Source organism: Trichechus manatus, unplaced genomic scaffold (assembly GCF_000243295.1).
Source record: "Trichechus manatus latirostris isolate Lorelei unplaced genomic scaffold, TriManLat1.0 scaffold00138, whole genome shotgun sequence".
Lineage (NCBI taxonomy): Eukaryota > Metazoa > Chordata > Mammalia > Sirenia > Trichechidae > Trichechus > Trichechus manatus.
Window position 1 is genome coordinate 3,811,757 of NW_004444074.1, and position 17,207 is coordinate 3,828,963.

At 41.3% G+C, this 17,207-nt stretch overlaps 1 protein-coding gene across 2 annotated transcripts in view; it reads left to right on the forward strand.

Annotated features, from left to right (window-relative positions):
* The first annotated feature begins 7,846 nt into the window (after positions 1 to 7,846).
* The window catches only part of RNF135 (ring finger protein 135), a 19,358-nt gene continuing 9,997 nt past the window's right edge, over positions 7,847 to 17,207 (forward strand). Inside the window, exons 1-3 of one of the 2 annotated variants that reach the window (XM_023739651.1) lie at positions 7,847 to 8,208; positions 9,765 to 9,908; positions 13,856 to 14,018. In XM_023739651.1, coding sequence (XP_023595419.1) covers positions 7,864 to 8,208; positions 9,765 to 9,908; positions 13,856 to 14,018 — 652 coding nt within the window. In that variant the 5' untranslated portion in view covers positions 7,847 to 7,863. The remainder of the gene's footprint in view (positions 8,209 to 9,764; positions 9,909 to 13,855; positions 14,019 to 17,207) is intronic. The other variant, XM_004385452.3, reaches the window with a different exon arrangement.

Genomic DNA, 17,207 nt, shown 5'->3' on the forward strand with positions numbered 1-17,207 from the left:
TTTTTTATTGTGCTTTAGGTGAAGGTTTACAGAACATATAGTTTGTCATTAAACAGTCAGTACACATATTGTTTTAAAACATTGGTTAACAACTCCATGACATGTCAACACTCTCCCTTCTCGACCTTGGAGGACCTTTTTTTTTTTGGTGAAAATATACATAGCCGAAGATACACCATTTCAAAAATTTCTACATGTACAATTCAGTGACATTATGTCCTTCCAGTTGTGATGCTACTCTCACAATCCTTTTCCAAATTATTCCATCACCGTTGTCTTCAGCTCACTGTCCCCTAGGCTTCCCATCAAACCTTTTGAGTTGCTGTTGTCAGTTTGATCTCACATAGATAATTCCTTTTTTTTTTTTTTTGTACTTCAGATGAAGGTTTACAGAACAAAATAGTTTCTCGTTAAACAGGTAGTACACATATTGCCCTATGACAATGGTTAACAACCCTACGACATGTCAACACTGTCCTTTCTCAATCTTGGTTTCCCTATCACCAGCTTTCCTGTCCCCTCCTGCCTTTTAGTCCTTGTCCCTGGACTGCTGTGCCTCATTAGTCCCATTTTGTTTTATGGGTCTGTCCAATCCCCGGCTGAACAGTGAACCTTGGGAGTGACTTCACCACTGAGCTAAAAGGGTGTCCAGGGGCCATACTCCCGGGGTTTCTCCAGTCTCTGTCACGCCAGTAAATCTGGTCTTTTTTTTTATGTGTTAGAATTTTGTTCTACATCCTTCTCCAGATCTGTCCAGGACCCTCTGTTGTGATCCCAGTCAGAACAGTCAGTGGTGGTAGCCAGGTACCATCTAGCTGTACTGGACTCAGCAAAGACATCAATTCTTCTCTGATCTTCTGTATTCATTGTCCAGCTTTCGAATGCTTATGAGGCAACTGAAAATACCATGGCTTGGGTCAGGCACATGTTAGTCCTCAAAGTGACGTCTTTGCTTTTTTAACACTTTAAAGATGTCTTTTGCAGCAGATTTGCGTAATTCAATACATTGTTTGATTTCTTGACTGCTGCTTCCATGGGTGTTGATTGTGGATCCAAGTAAAATGAAATTCTTTACAGCTTTAATCTTTTCTCTGTTTATCATGATGTTGTTTATTGGTCCAGTTGTGAGGATTTTTGTTATCTTTATGTTGAGCTATAATCCATACTGAAGGCTGTGGTCTTTGATCTTCATCAGTAAGTGCTTCAAGTCCTCTTTGCTTTCAACAAGCAAGGCTGTGTCATCTACATTTCACAGGTTGTTAATGAGTCTTCTTCCAATCCTGATGCCCCATTCTTCTTCATAGATTCCAGTTTCTCAGATAATTTGCTCAGCATACAGATTGAATAAGTATGGTGAAAGGATACAACCCAGACACACAACTTTCTTGATTTTAAACCACACAGTATCCCCTTGTTCTGTTAGAATGACTGCCTCTTGGTGTATGTACAGTTTCCTCATGAGCACAATTAAGTGTTCTGGAGTTCCCATTCTTTGCAATGTTATCCATAATTTATTATGATCTACACAGTAGAATGCCTTTGCATAGTCAATAAAACACAGGTAAACATCTTTCTGGTATTCTCTGCTTTCAGCCAACAGCCATATGACAGCAGTGATGATATCCTTCCTTCCACATCCTCTTCTGAATCTGGTTGAATTTCTGGCAGTTCCCTATCAATGTAGTGCTGTACCACTTTGACTTTTCTTTAGCAAAATTTTACTTGCATGTGATGTTGATGATGTTGTTCCATAATTTCCGCATTCTGTTGGATCATCTTTCTTCGGAATGGGCACAAATGGGGATCTCTTCCAGTTGATTGGCCAGGTAGCTGTCTTCCAAATTTCTTCTCATTAATAAGTGAGTGCCTCCAGTGCTATATCTGTTCGTTGAAACATCTCATCTGGTATTCTGTCAATTTCTGGAACCTTGTTTTTTGCCAGTGTCTTCAGTGCAGCTTGGACTTCTTCCTTCAGTACCATCGTTCTTGATCATATGCTACCTCCTGAAGTGGTTGAACATCAACCAATTCTTTTTGGTACTGTGACTCTGTGTATTCCTTCCATATTCCTTTGACATTTCCTGCGTCGTTCAATATTTTCCCTGTAGAATCCTTCAATATTTCAACTCAAGTCTTGTGTTTTTTTATCAGTTCTTTCAGCTTGAGAAATGCCAAACATGTTCTTCTCTTTTGGTTTTCGAACTCCTGGTCTTTTCACATTTCATTATAATACTTTACTTTGTCTGCTCAAGCCATCCTTTGAAATCTTCTGTTCAACTCTTTTACTTCAGTTCTTCCATTTTCTTTAGCTACTCTGTGTTCAAGAGCAAGTTTCAGAGTCTCTTCTGACATCCATTTTGGTTTTATTTTTCTTACCTGCCTTTTTAATGGCCTTTTGCTTTCTTCATGTATGTCGTTGATGTCATTCCACAACTTGTCTGGTCTTTGGTCATTAGTTTTCAATGTGTCAAATCTATTCTTGAGATGATGTCTAAATTCAAGTGGGATATACTCAAGGTCTTACTTTGGCTCCTGCAGATTTGTTCTAATTTTTTTCAGCTTCAACTTGAACATATGAACAATTGATGGTCTGTTCCACAGTCAGCCTCTGGCCTTGTTATGACTGATGATATTGAGCTTCTCCATCATCTCTTTCCACAGATGTAGTCGATTTGATTCCTGTGTATTCCATCCGGCAAGGTCCATGCGTATAGTCACCGATTATGTTGGTGAAAAAAGGTATTTGCAGTGAATAAGTCATTGGTCTTGCAAAATTCTATTGTGTGATCTCCAATACTGTTTCTATCACCAAGGCCGTATTTTCCAACTACCAATCCTTCTTTGTTTCTGAATTTTGTATTTCAATCACCAGTAATTATCAATGCGTCTTGATGGCACGTTTGATCAACTTCGGACTATAGCAGTTGGTAAAAATCTTCAATTTCCTTACCTTTGGCATTAATGGTTGGTGCATAAATTTGAATAATAGTCGTATTAACTGGTTTTCCTTGTAGGAGTATGGATAGTATCTTATCGCTGACATTGTACTTCTAGATAGATACTGAAATATTCTTTTCGATGATAAATTGTGATGCCATTCCTCTTCAATCTGTCATTCCCAGAACTGTAGACAATATGATTGCACGATTCAGAATGGCCAATATCAGTCCATTTCAGCTAACTAATGTCTAGAATATTGATCTTTATGTGTTCCATTTCATTTTTGTTGACTTCCAATTTTCCTGGGTTCGTACTTTGTACATTCCATGTTCTGATTATTAGTGGACGTTTGCAGCTGTTTCTTCTCATTTTAAGTCATGCCACATTAGCAAATGAAGGTCCTGAAAGCTTTACTCCATCCACATCATTAAAGTCAACTCTACTTTGAGGAGGCCAGTTGGATTTTGAGTGCCTTCCAACCTGAGGGCTCATCTTCCAGCACTATATCAGACAATGTTCTGCTGCTATTCATAAGGTTTTCACTGGCCAATTTTTTCAGAAATAGACCACCAGTCCTTCTTCCTTGTCTATCTTAGTCTGGAAGCTATGCTGAAACCTGTTCACCAAGGGTGACCCTGCTGGTATTTGAAATACCAGTGGCATAGCTTCCAGCATCACAGCAACACGCAAACCACCACAGTATAATAAACTGACAGACGAGTTGATCATACGGTAGGTGTATATTTAATTTTATAAGAAACTGTCAAACTGCTTTCCAGAGTGGCTATTAAAAACATAGACAAACAAATAAAACAAATCCAATGCCATCAAGTCGAGTCTGACTTATAATGATCCTATAGGATATGGTAGAACTGCCCCTTAGGGTTTACAAGGCTGTAAATCTTCACCAGAGCCAACTGCCACACCTTTCTTCCAAGAAGCAGCTGGTGGGTTCAAACCATGGACCATTTGGTTAGCAGCTGAGCTCTTAACCACTGCGCATCAGGGCTCCTTAGAGTGACTATACCACTCTGCATTTCCACCAGCACTATATGAGAGTTCCAGTTACTCTGCATCATCACTAGCACTTAGTATTGTCGATATTTTTCATTTTAGCCATTATAATAGGTATGTAGTGGTAGCTCATCATGATTTTTATTTGTATTTCCCTAGTGGCTAATGATGTTGAACATCTTTTTGCATGCTTATTTGCTGTCTTTGATGAAATGACTCTCCAAGAGCATTGACCCCTTTTTTAAGCAGGTTTTTTTCTTATTGTTGAGTTTTGTGAGTTTTTTTTTAATAAATTCTGGATACTACTTTTTGGACAGATATGGGACTTGCAAACATTTTCCCCCAGTCTGCGGCTTGTCTTTTTATTCCCTTAACAGAGTTAGTGAAGCCGTCTTTAAGACGTTGAGGTCAGGGTTCATGACTTTCTCTATTTTATGCAGATTTTTGTTTGGTAATAGAAATTGGGTGTTTTGGCCTATGTTCAATGTTTTGGATTCACATATTGTAAAGTGGAGTGGAAGCAAGGACAACGTTCATTTAATGACCTCTTCCTTCCCCTGAGGAAAAATGCTTTGTCCCTGAAGGAATTTAATAAGAGCCAAGAAAGCATTGATAAATCATGTTAATGGCAGCTATGCCTTCTTTCATCCAGTGCACAAACTCAATAACCTTGCCATTTCTCATCTAACTTAGCATTAGAAGCCAGAGTCACAGAAATGTGTATTAACACATTTACTTGAATCTAAAAATGACGTTGCTCTCGGACAGAAATTAAGTCTGAATTAACTGACTGGTTTGACAGTGGGAACTGGTTTTGCTAGCTAGGTTATGTGGCAAATATTTTGCATAATTTGAATAAGCTAAAAGTGAAGCTCCAAATTTTTGAAGAAAATATATTTCAAGCATATGACAAGATAAAAGCAACTTTTCAAAAAGGTATATAGACAAAGGTGTGTTGACAATGCTAATTTCACTAGGCCTTTCTGAGTATATCAGGTTAAACAGGTAACTCCTAGTAAAAGAGTAACTGTTATAATTGATAGTCATTTGGTAAACTTTGGTAAAGTCTTTTTGGCATACTTCCCAGAAGATGGGAAACCGAATACCTCCGCCTTCTGCAACACAGGTGGTTTCAAATTCCTTACTTTCAACAAAAAAACAAAGGAGCACTGAATCAAGTTGTCACCTGAGAGATAATTAAAAATAACTTCTATGATCGATCATGACGTGATATTTTGCATGTATCTCATAAGGTGTTCAACGAAATGTGTGACGTCATCATCTATTAATGTATGTAAACAAGGTTTGTCAGCACTAACATTTATTTTTAAAAAGTACAGGATTTATTGCTGAACCTTCTCTCATTCTAGCGTTAAGTAATGTCCATCCACAGCTGAATGCAGTATTAAAAGAAACCAACCCATCCAGCTCATTCAGAACTGTATTTCCAATAATATTTTTACTTATTGTTTGACAATTATTTATATAAATTGACAATATAGTTTTTGTTTCGAGTGCTAATAAAAATTTGTAACGACAATTCAAGAAGAAAAATTTAACAATAGTCTTTTTTGTCATAGTAAGTGAAAAAGATTAAAAATTTCAATTTATACATATTCTTGTTGCAGAGAAGTATTATAGGGTGATAAAAGACTTCATGCACAAAAATATATTACCTTAGAAGATAGTTCTGTGAAGCAAGTGGAAGGGAAATACAAGTTCAAGAAGATAAAGAAATAAGACTTCCTACGTAAATGAAAATGCATAGCTTTTTATGTATTTTTATGGCTGGAGCCAACCATTCCCGTCAGCCCCCCCTCCCTTTCTTTGTAACCATTATATGTTTTTGCATAAAACCTTTAGGAAGTGTCCAAGAAAAAACAGTTTGAAGACAACTGGTTAACCCACTCTTTCAAGAAACCAGGCTGTGAAATGGAAAAGACAACGGCAGGTAGCTAAAGGCAGGTTTAGATCAAAGGAGATTTTCTTTTTTTTTAAATTTAATTTTATTTATTTTGTTGTTGTTGTTGAGAATATACACAGCAAAACCTACACCAATTCAACAGTTTCTACATGAACCATTTAGTGACATTGCTTACATTCTTCAAGTTGTGCAACCCTCCTCACCCTCCTTTTCTGAGTTATTCCTCTCAATTAACATAAATTCACTGCCCCCTAAGATTCCTATCTAGTTTTTCAAGTTGCTGCTGTCAATTTGATCTCATATAGAGAGTGCTTAGAAGAGCATAATGCTCAAGGCAGACATTTTTTACTAGTTAAGCTAAATTATTGTTTGGCTTTAAGAGTTCAGGGGACATTTTTGGTTTAAGGTTTAAAGATTATCTCAGGGCAATAGTTTCAGGGGTTCAGCCAACCTTCATGGCTCCAGGAAATCTGGAATCCATGAGAGTCTGAACTTCTGTTTTACATTCCCCTCCCCACCTTTTTAAAATCGTGCTTTAGGTGAAAGTTTACAGCTCAAGTAAGTTTCTCATTCAAACGTTTATACACATATTGTTTTGTGACATTGATTGCAATCCCCACAATGTGACAGCACTCTCTTCCTTTCCACCCTGGGTTCCCCCTGTCCATTTGTCCAGTTTTCCTGTCCCTTCCTGCCTTCTCTTCTTGCTTTTCAGCAGGAGTTGCCCATTTGGTCTCATATATTTGATTGAACTAAGCATGGTTCTCACATATGTTATTGCTTGTTTTATAAGCCTGTCTAATCTTTGTCCATAACTTCTTATGATCCACACAAAATGCCTTTGCGTAGTCAATAAAACACAGGTAAACATCGTTCTGGTATTCTCTGCTTTCAGCCAAGATCCATACGACATCAGCGATGATATCCTTCCTTCCACATCCTCTTCTGAATCTGGCTTGAATTTCTGGCAGTTCCCTGCGGATGCACTGCCACAACCGTTTCTGAATTATCTTCAGCAAAATGTTACCTGTGTGTGATATCAACAGGGATTTAAACAAACAAACAAAAAAAAAACCCTGCTGGGGCTCCACCCCAGACAATGAAATTAGACTCTCTGGGGTCAGGTGCAAACATTGGTATTTTTATTTTATTTTATTTTTACTGTATTTTAGGTGAAGGTTTACAGAACAAATAGTTTCTCGTTAAACAGTCAGTACACATGTTGTTTTATGACACTGGTTAATGACCCCACGACATGTCAACACCATTGGTATTTTTAAAGAGCTTCCCAGCTGTTGGGCACCAGGTAGCTCTTATTTCCTTACTACTTGCTAGAGGGGTTGGATGCCACCTAATGGACGCATTCTCATAAGTAAGTTCTTGAATCGAATCCTCTCTTTTTCCTTCTCCCAAGAGTTGTCAGGGTTATGTCTTAATGGGGACATCAAACTATAGGGAGCCTTTGAGACATCAGTGGGTGCCTAGCGGTTTGGGGACAAGCTGATTTCCAGTACAGGAGGCAGTAATGGAGGGTCAGCTTAACCCAGAGGATGCTGCCAGTTGGACAGTGGAGACACTAAAGCAGCTTTCAGGGAGACTGAAGAGGAGAATCCCTAGGTGGTGCAAACGGCTAAGCGCTCTACCAATGTTCCAACCCACCTAGAGGCGCCTCGGAAGACAGGCCTGGCGATCTGCTTCTGAAAGGTCACAGATCTGAAAACCCTGCAGAGCGTAGTTCTCTGCATACATGGGGTCGCCATGAGTCAGAATCGACTCAAGGGCAACTTATTTTTTTTTTTTTTTTGGACAGAAGGAAAAAGGGCAGGATCGGAGAGAGGAGGGGACGACGCAGCAGGAAGGCGGGAGGCGGGGAGAGGAAGAGCGAGGGAGGAGCCAGAGGAGAAGTGGCAGAGGGCGGCCGGTCCCCAGCTGGGTCTTGACTTCCGCACCCCCACCCCCCACGCTCCCGCCCCTCAGCTGCCACCATGGCGGGCTTCGACTCCGGCCCGGCCATCCCTGTGTGGCTCAACGAGGACGACCTGGGCTGCATCATCTGCCGCGGGCTGCTCAACTCCCCCGTCACGCTGCCTTGCGGCCACAGCTTCTGCAGCTCCTGTCTGAAGAACCTGTGGGACGCGTGGCGCGAGAAGCCCCGCTGGGCCTGTCCCACCTGCCGCGAGTGCGCCCCGCAGAAGCCGCCGCTGCGGAAGAACACGATGCTGCAGGACCTGGCTGACAAGTACAGTCGGGCGGTGCGCGAGCTGGAGGCCGGCCGCAGCGCTGCCCCCCGCCCGGCCCCCGACCCCGCGCGCCGCCCAGCACAGCTGCCGGTAGGGAGGCGGGACTCTGCAACCTGCCCGGGCTGCCTTCCCCATCCTTCTCCCAGCGCCCCACCCCACTCCCCGGTTTCGGCTCTGCTTCCCTCCTCCAGCCTTTCGGCTTTTACATTAACTTTCTCAACCTAAGAGTAGAACCCGCTCTTTGGCGAATCTTTGGAAAGTTCAGACAAGCAGAACCCTACTGTCAACCTAGCTGCTATACACTTTGGCCTATTTCCACTTCTTTTCGGCCTTTCCGCGGTCTTTTTAAACAGAGTTGAGACCGCGTTGTACAGCCGAGTGTGTCCTCTTCGTTTTTAGTATAAACACAGAATTATCCCTCTGGTCCTTTAAACTCTTCGTAAACTTAGCTTTTAGTGATTGAATACACTTCGAATTGGCTTTTAAATTAAAGTGATTGATAGGACATTGGATGATGTAAAAACATTTCTTCTAATTCTCTGTTTTTCAAATTCAGTTCAATGAGTGTACGTTTCTTTTATGATGGAAAAAGTAATGCACTTATTTTTTAAAGGTTTTGAATTAGCTCAGGTGCCCGGATAAGGCCTCCACTCCAGAGTTCCAGGTCCCTGAAAACTGGGGCCTGGAAACTTAGAAGCAAGTAGTGTTATCAGTGGTCTGTCACCTCCCCCCTTGATAAAATAGCCTGATTGTGGCTTCCAAGCATGTTATTTGGGAGGACCTCTGGGCTTCGTAGAGATGAAAAAGGTTCTAGATCAATTCCAGTTTTTGAAGTTCCAACATGATTTTAAAAATAAAAAATGCCCAAAGTTAAACAAATAAAAAAATCTGGTTTATTTACAGTTGGATGATGAACATCTTCGTGTATTTCTGTGACTCTACATAGAACCAAAGTTCTCCGTTTGAGGTCTGGGTCCAGCCTCTGATGAATGTCACCAGGTCTTGATGCCGTTGCCAGTATGTGTTGGCTGCAAAACTTACTCCCACCCCAACCAGGCAGCTCAGCAGAGTAAGCTCTTTAAAGTAAAGCTGTTTAGCACTCTCATCTGAATGTTTTTTTTAAAAAATGTGCTGGATGTCAATAAGAAGAGCTTACATCTGTACAACACTTTAAAGTCTCTGAGATACTTTCACAGTGAACAGTTAGGTAGATCCTTTGTACTACTGAAGAGGAAAGGGAGGAAGGTGAGGTCACAGGATGAGTCATAGACAAGAGTGGAGCTCAAACCTGGGCCTAGTGCCTTCCACCTCACCACTCACCTTATCAGCCTCCACCTACCCTGCCACATCCAGGCTCTCTCACCGCATTTCCTCTGTGACTTCCTCCGCATAAAGCAACCCATAAGTTTCCTTTCACACTTCACGCCCATCCCCATCCCATGGATGAACTAGGGTTCCCTGTTATGGCCACTGGAAGATCAGTAGTGGGAAATGGGAATGCACAAGGTCTACCTGCTCATTTTCTGGACAATGGTTAGTTCTTTCATCCCTTCCTTGCCTGCTTCCTTTACCCATTGTTTTTGGCTGCCTCTGTCAGGTGCTGGATGCTGGGGCCAGCTTTATGTTATATCTTTGCTCTTTTAAAGGCAGCGGCACAGAGGAGCATCCCAGAAGTTGGTCGGGAGCTGGCAGAGCTGGTGGAGCAGCTTGTAGACATCACCAGGAACCTTCAGAGTCAGAGACCCCTCTCACAATCTGAGGCAGACAATGAACTGAGCAATTTGGGCATGGTATGGTCAGCTTGGACAGGGAAGGATTTCCAGGGGGATGAGCAAAGGGTGCCTTCCAGCTGGGACAACATGAATATATTTTGAGTTGAAGGATGCAATACATCTCAATGTTTCATTGTCCTGTTGACTACCAAACACAGATGATCAGAAGCTTGGAGTGCTTGAAGCGAGGTTGGGAAGCTTTGAGCTAGATTTCATCTCATCACTCCACCTAACCAGCTCTCTCTGAGGTCACCGATGACCTCCAAGTAAATCCTGCAGACATTCTAGTTCTTATCTCCATTGACTTCTCAGCAGCCTTTCACACAACTGATCACATCTTTCTTCTTGAAGCATTCTCTTCCCTTAACTTCTAAAACACAAGCCTCCCAGTCCTCCCCCAGCCCCACCTTCTCCTTCTCAGTCTATTTTTCAGGCTCACCCTCTCTACTCAGCACTTAAATGCTGGAATTCTTCAAGGCTCAGTTGTAGGTTCCTTTCTCTTCCCCTGAAGTGGTCTTCCCCACACTCATGGTATTAATTACCACTCTATGCACAAACACTTCCATCCTGGACCCTTCTCTAAGCTCTAGGCTGGTATCTTCCATCTCATCTTTTCCTTTTGGGTATCTCAAAGACACATCACACTTAACATGTTCCAAACTGTTCCTCCTCTGGGACTCCCCATCTCAGTGACTCACCCCATTATCCTTCCAAGTGCACAAGCCAGAAACCTGGGAGCCAGTCTTGTCACCCCCCTCTCCCTTACCCCCAATATGAAGCCTACCGTAGCTCCAAGAATTGCCTAAACATCTCTCGAATCTATTTAGTACTATTGAGCTTTGAGACTTCTCTAATCCAAGCCTATGATCATGTCCTACCTGGATTGCTATGATAGCCACCTAACTGCTCCACTCTTACCCCCTCTTCTGTTCTCACCGCCAACACAGTGATCCTCTCAAATACAAATCTGATCGTGTTACTCCTCTGCTAAAAACTCCAGTAATGTCTTTTTGCTTAAGATTAACACCAAAATCCTCACAGGACCAACAAAGCCCTGTAGGATCCATCCTTGTCTGCCTCTCCAGTCTCGCCATAGCTCCCGCGTTGGTCCATCCAGTGGGTCTTGCTTCCTCCCACCACAGGGAGCACTTCCTGGAATGCTCTCCCTTCACCCTGTCACCTGGTTAACGCCTGCTGGTCCTGCAGACCCCAGCTAGGTCGTCACTTCCTCAGGGAAGGCTTAACTGATTTCCTCGAACAAGTTAAATTTCCCTATCGGAAACCCTGGTGGTGTAGTGGTTAAGAGCTACGGCTGCTAACCAAAGGTTGGCAGTTTGATTCCACCAGGCGCTCCTTGGAAACCCTATGGGGCAGTTCTACTCTGTTCTATAAGGTCGCTATGAGTTGGAATCAACTTGATGGCAACGGGTTTTTTGGTTTTTTTATTAGAGGCTCTTAGGAGCCCTGGTGGCACAGTGGTTAAAGCACTCGGCTTCTAACGGAAAGGTCAGTGGTTCGAACCCACCAGCCAGTCAGTGGGAGGAAGATGTGGCAGTCTTCTTCCCTAAAGATTTACAGCCTTGGAAACCCTATGGGGCAGTTCTGTAGGGTCACTCTGAGTTGGAATCGACTCAACAGCTGTGGGTATTAGAGACTCTTATAATTCCAGGTAACTTTTATCTGTTGCAGTTATCACAGTTGCAACTTTATAATGATTTGTGTCATAATTATTAATGTCTGTCCCCACTCCCCACTGGGCTCTAAGCTTCATGAAGGTAGGGACCTTGACTGCTTTTTTGTTTAAAATTGTGCTTTAGATGAAGGTTTACATAACAAATTAGTTTCTTATTAAACAATTAATACATATATTGTTGTGTGACATTGGTTGCCAACCCCATGACATATCAACACTCTCCCTTCTCAACCTTGGGTTCCCCATTACCAGCTTTCCTGTCCCCTCCTGCCTTCTCGTCCTTGCCCCTGGGCTGGTGTGCCCATTTAGTCTTGTTTTGTTTTATGGGGCTGACTAATCTTTGGCTGAAGGGTGAACCTCAGGAGTGACTTCATTACTGAGTTAAAAGGGTGCCTGGGGGCCATACTCTTGGGGTTTCTCCAGTCTCTGTCAGACCAGTAAGTCTGGTCTTTTTTTGTGAGTTAGAACTTTATTCTGTATTTTTCTCCAGTTCTGTCTGGGACCCTCTGTTGTGATTCCTGTCAGAGCAGTCGGTGGTGGTAACCAGGCGCCATCTAGTTGTGCTGGACTCAGTCTGGTAGAGGCTGTGGTAGTTGTGGGGGACCTTGACTGCTTTTGTTCTTTTGTTCACCATTGTATCCCCAGGCCCTAGCACAGTTCCTGACACATAGTAGGTGCTCACAAATACCCACTGAATGAGTGAATAAGAAATGGGTCTTCAGGGATGCAGTGCGTTGAGGGTGGAAAGTCTGAGCATCTGACTTTCAGAGCTGACTTTGCCACTCAGTGGTATTATGACCTTGGGCAAGTCATTTCATCTTCCTGAGCCGTAGGTTTCTAACTGTAAAATAGGAATAAGATACATGGCTTGCCACCTCACTGGTTTGTGCGGAGCATTGAAAAAGATCTTGTATAAAAAACTGTAAAGCAATGTGAAAATGTAGACTACAATTAACTATGGCAATGTAATCACCATGAACCACAATTTCTTGTTTTGTAAAATGAGGATAATAAAACCTGCCTTGAAAGGTTGTTACACAAATTAGAGATAAGCAGTACCTAGCATATGGAACGTGCTCAGAAAGTGGTGCCTAGTACTGCCATTATGAGGCACTGGTAGTAGAATTCTCACCTTCCAAGCGGGAGACCTGGGTTTTATTCCTGTCCAATGCACCTCATGCACGGTCACTACCTGTCTGTCAGTGGAGACTTGCATGTTGCTGCTGTGATGTGGAACAGGTTCCGCAGAGCTTCCACACTAAGATGACTAGGAAGAAAGGCCTGACAATCTACTTTTTAAAAAAAATTTATTATTGGTGGCAATATACATAACCAGACGCACATCCGTTCACAATTTCTACATGAACAGTTCAATTAACATTGGCAATCTACTTCTGGAAACTGACCAATGAAAACCCTATGGATCACAATGGTTTCATGTGCAACTGATCATAGGGATGGTACGGGACTGGGCAGGGTTTCATCCTCTTGTGCATGGAGTCGACATGAGTTCGGGGACAGGTTGCCATGAGGCAGGGGGCCAACTCAGTGGCAGCTTACAACAGCAACACTACCACTATCATTGGTGAAAAGAATGGGAAATGGAAAAGGCAAAGTTGGGAAAGAAGGACCTTGGTGAGTAGATGAGAGGCTGTGTTGGGAAATAACAGGGCGTGAGGTGGAAGAAAAACAAGCAGCATGTGGTGGAGGCCCCGGAAGGCAATCTGGCTGTTGATGTTGACGCTTAAGAGGTGGCATGATATAATGATAACAATCAGGGGAAGATTATTCTGGCCTCTGTGGCTTATTTCAGTGACCATCTTTATTATTTATTTATTCTGTAAAGCCCCTGTGAGATGAGCCTAAAATTTTAAAATGTTTTTGGGTGTCGTCTAAGAAATCCATGTTCGCTGCACAAAATATTAGAAAACCTAGCTGTTCAAAGGAAAAAAAAAATCAGCCATAACCCCACTACCCAGAAGTAACTACTCTTTAATATATTAAATTTTAATTTTTTTTTAATGTTTATTTTATAAAATTATATTAAAATTCATCTTAATTTTATTATCTTATTCCAGATAGTTTTCAATGAACATATTTTGAGGACCTAATTATGCTTTTCTTTTTGGGGGGGGTGGGGAGCTAATTGTGTGTTTTGAAAACTTGTTAGGCGGTAAATGGAAAATTTTACATGGATGGCAGAACTTGAATATAATATTTGATGGATTCCATAAGGGACTTTCGTTTATTTATTTTTATGATTCATCTGTAGGCTTTTTCTCATGGGGTGGACCTTTCCTTGGCTTCTCCAAAGCTAGTGACTTCCAACACATCTGAGGGAAAAACAAGAGATGTTCTCCTTGCCCTAGAAGAAATCCAGGAAAAATTGCGAGAAAACTTCATGTGGAAAGAGGCTGTTGAAAAACAAACACGGGGTGAGTTGATTTTACCTGGGAAGGAGGATTAGCTATGGGAACTTGGGGGAAAATGGCAAAGTGCTTCAGGGACTTGTTCTTTGAGACAGGATCCCAGATCCCAGCTGCATTATTATTGTGGTGTTAAAAATGAGGTAGGAGGATGCTGAGGTGTTTTTGACTTAATGAGTTTCTGGACACCACCTGAGACATGATGTATCAATGCCGTTAATAGATTAAAAACTCAAGACCTGGACCCATTGTCTAAGACCTCATAAATCCAGAACCTCAACCTGATTTCACTGGGTTATTGCTCATCTAGGCAATCTTTATGAGGAGATTCAGAAACAGGCCACTTTTAAATTTTTAAGGAATTTTGCTTTGGGTGTGTGTACTTTTATATTTTATATTTAAATCTTTGGTTTCATGTTTTACATTTAATCTTTGATCCATTTGGAGTTTATTCTAGCCTGTGCCCGTATCATTTTAAATGATGTGATTTACATAGCATAACTTTAGAGACATATCTATTATAATATTTTTATATTTAAATGATGTTGCTATGCTTAAAATGTTTTCTTATTTAACTGGAGAAACATAATTTCTTGGAAAAAGTTACCAATTTCTATGATTATTTAAGGGTACAGTTTAAGTACTTTTGTAAATCCAACTAAGAAAATGGTATTTTCTATGAATGCCTTGGCAAGTACAATATGGTTCTTTATCTGTGGTTAGTTTGTTTTTGATTGTTTGGGCCAGTCAGGAATATCCTTAAAATGTAATATCTGGATATATGCCCACTTCCTGAAACATCATTCCCTGAAGCTTCCATGAGATTGTTTTTAAGACAACGGATTAGTTCTTTAAGTCAGCCTTTTAACAGCAGCCAAGCAGTCTGACTACCTCATCACAATGACTTTGTAACCTTATGTAAGTACACCAGGAGCTGCGGTAGAAATTACACAACCTAAACTGAACAGTGTTTCTCAAGGTGCCCAGGACTCTACATCACACTCCTCTGGGGGCACAAATTACAAGGCAAATTCCAGGGCCCAGTCCCAGACTACTGAATCAGCATCTCTGGGCGGTAGCTCCAGGAATCTGCATTTCTGACAATCTTTCCAGGGGAGTTTGATGCAAACTAAAGTTTTGAGAACCACTTTGATGCAGCTTTCCCCAGAAGGGGCAATTATTTGCAATACAAATTTAATTGTTGGGAAGTAAGTTTATGCAGAGCAATTCTACTTAAACAGAATTGTGCTATAAGAGACCTGTTCCTAAAATTTTAAATTGTTTAAAATGCCCAAGGGAAACTCGCTGCTTTAAAAACTGAAAAAAATTGTTTTTTATTCTCTTAGTAAAGAAACAAGATTCTTTAGACTATGTTATAAAGAAACATCTCAACCATTAATTTTATGTAACAAATATTTCTGTAAAATCAACTGCTTAATAAAAACATCATGCTTTTTTTTCTTTTACAAAACCTATCACACCAGTGGGTAAGCAATCCAGTTTATACCCAGAGAGATTAATTTCTTATAAAACTTCTTCATCTCTTTAATAGTTACCAGTGTCTTATTTAATAGTCAACATTTACAGAATATACATCATGTATAATTTTTTAAAATTTTGATACACTTTATTTTTTTTTTATTGTGCTTTAAGTGAAAGTTTACAGTTCAAGTTAGTTTCTCATACAAAAATTTATACATACATTGTTATGTGACCCTAGCTGCTCTTCCTATACTGTGACAGCACACTCCTCCTTTCCACCCCGGATTTCCCGTGTCCATTCAACCAGCTCCTGACTCTCCCTGCCTTCTCATCTCACCTCTGGACAGGAGCTGCCCATTTAGTCTCATGTATCTACTTGAGCTAAGAAGCGCTGTCTTGATTAGTATCATTTTATGTCTTATAGTCCAGTCTAATCTATGTCTGAAGAGTTGGCCTTGGGAATAGTTTTAGTTCTGGGTTAACAGAGAGTCTGGGGGCCATGTCTTCGAGGGTTCCTCTAGTCTCAGTCAGACCATTAAGTGTGGTCTTTTTACTAGAATTTGAGTACTGCACCCCACTTTTCTCTTTCTTCATCAGAGACTCTCTGTTGTGTTCCCTGTTGGGGCGATCATTGGTGGTTAGCTGGGCACCATCTAGTTCTTCTGGTCTCAGGCTGATGGAGTCTCTGGTTTATGTGGCCCTTTCTGTCTCTTGGGCTAATATTTTCCTTGTGTCTTTGGTGTTCTTCATTCTCTTTTGCTCCAGGTTGATGGTGACTAATTAATGCATCTTAGATGGCTGCTCACTAACTTTTAAGACCTCAGACATCACTCACCAAAATGGGATGCAGAATATTTTCTTAATAAACTTTGTTATGCCAGTTGATCTAGATGTCCCCTGAAACCATGATCCCCAGACCCCCACACCTGCTACTCTATTGCTCGAAGTGTTTGCTTGCATTCAGAGACTTCTTAGCTTTTGGTTTAGTCCAGTTGTGCTGACTTCCCCTGTATTGTGTGTTTTCCTTCCCTTTACCTGAGATAATTCTTATCTACTGTCTAGTTAGTGAGTACCCCCTCTCTCCCTCCCCACCCTTGTAACCATCAAAGAATGTTTTCTTCTGTGTTTAAGCCTTTTCTTGAGTTCTTATAATAGTGGTCTCATACAATATTTCGTCTGTTTGAAACTAATTTCACTCAGCATGATGCCTTCCAGATTCATCCATGCTATGAGATGTTTCGCAGATTCATTGTTGTTCTTTATCGTTGCGTAGTATTCCATTGTGTGACTATACCATAATGTGTTTATCCATTCGTCCGTTGATGGGCACCTAGGTTGTTTTCATCTTTTTGCTATTGTGAAGAGTGCTGCAGTGAACATGGGTGTGCATATATCTATTCATGTGATGGCTCTTATTTCTCTAGGATATATTCCAAGGAGCAAGATTGCTAGATCATATGGTACTTCTATTTCTAGCTTCTTAAGGAAGCATCAAATTGATTTCCGAAGTGGTTGTACCATTTTACATTCCCACCAGCACTGTATTAAGTGTTCCAGTCTCTCCACAACCTCTCCAACATAGATTAGGTGAGATGGTATCTCATTTTAGTTTTGATTTGCGTTTTTCTAATGGCTAATGATTGTGAGCATTTCCTCATGTGTCTGTTAGCTGCCTGAATGTCTTCTTGGTGAAGTGCCTGTTCATATCCTTTGCCC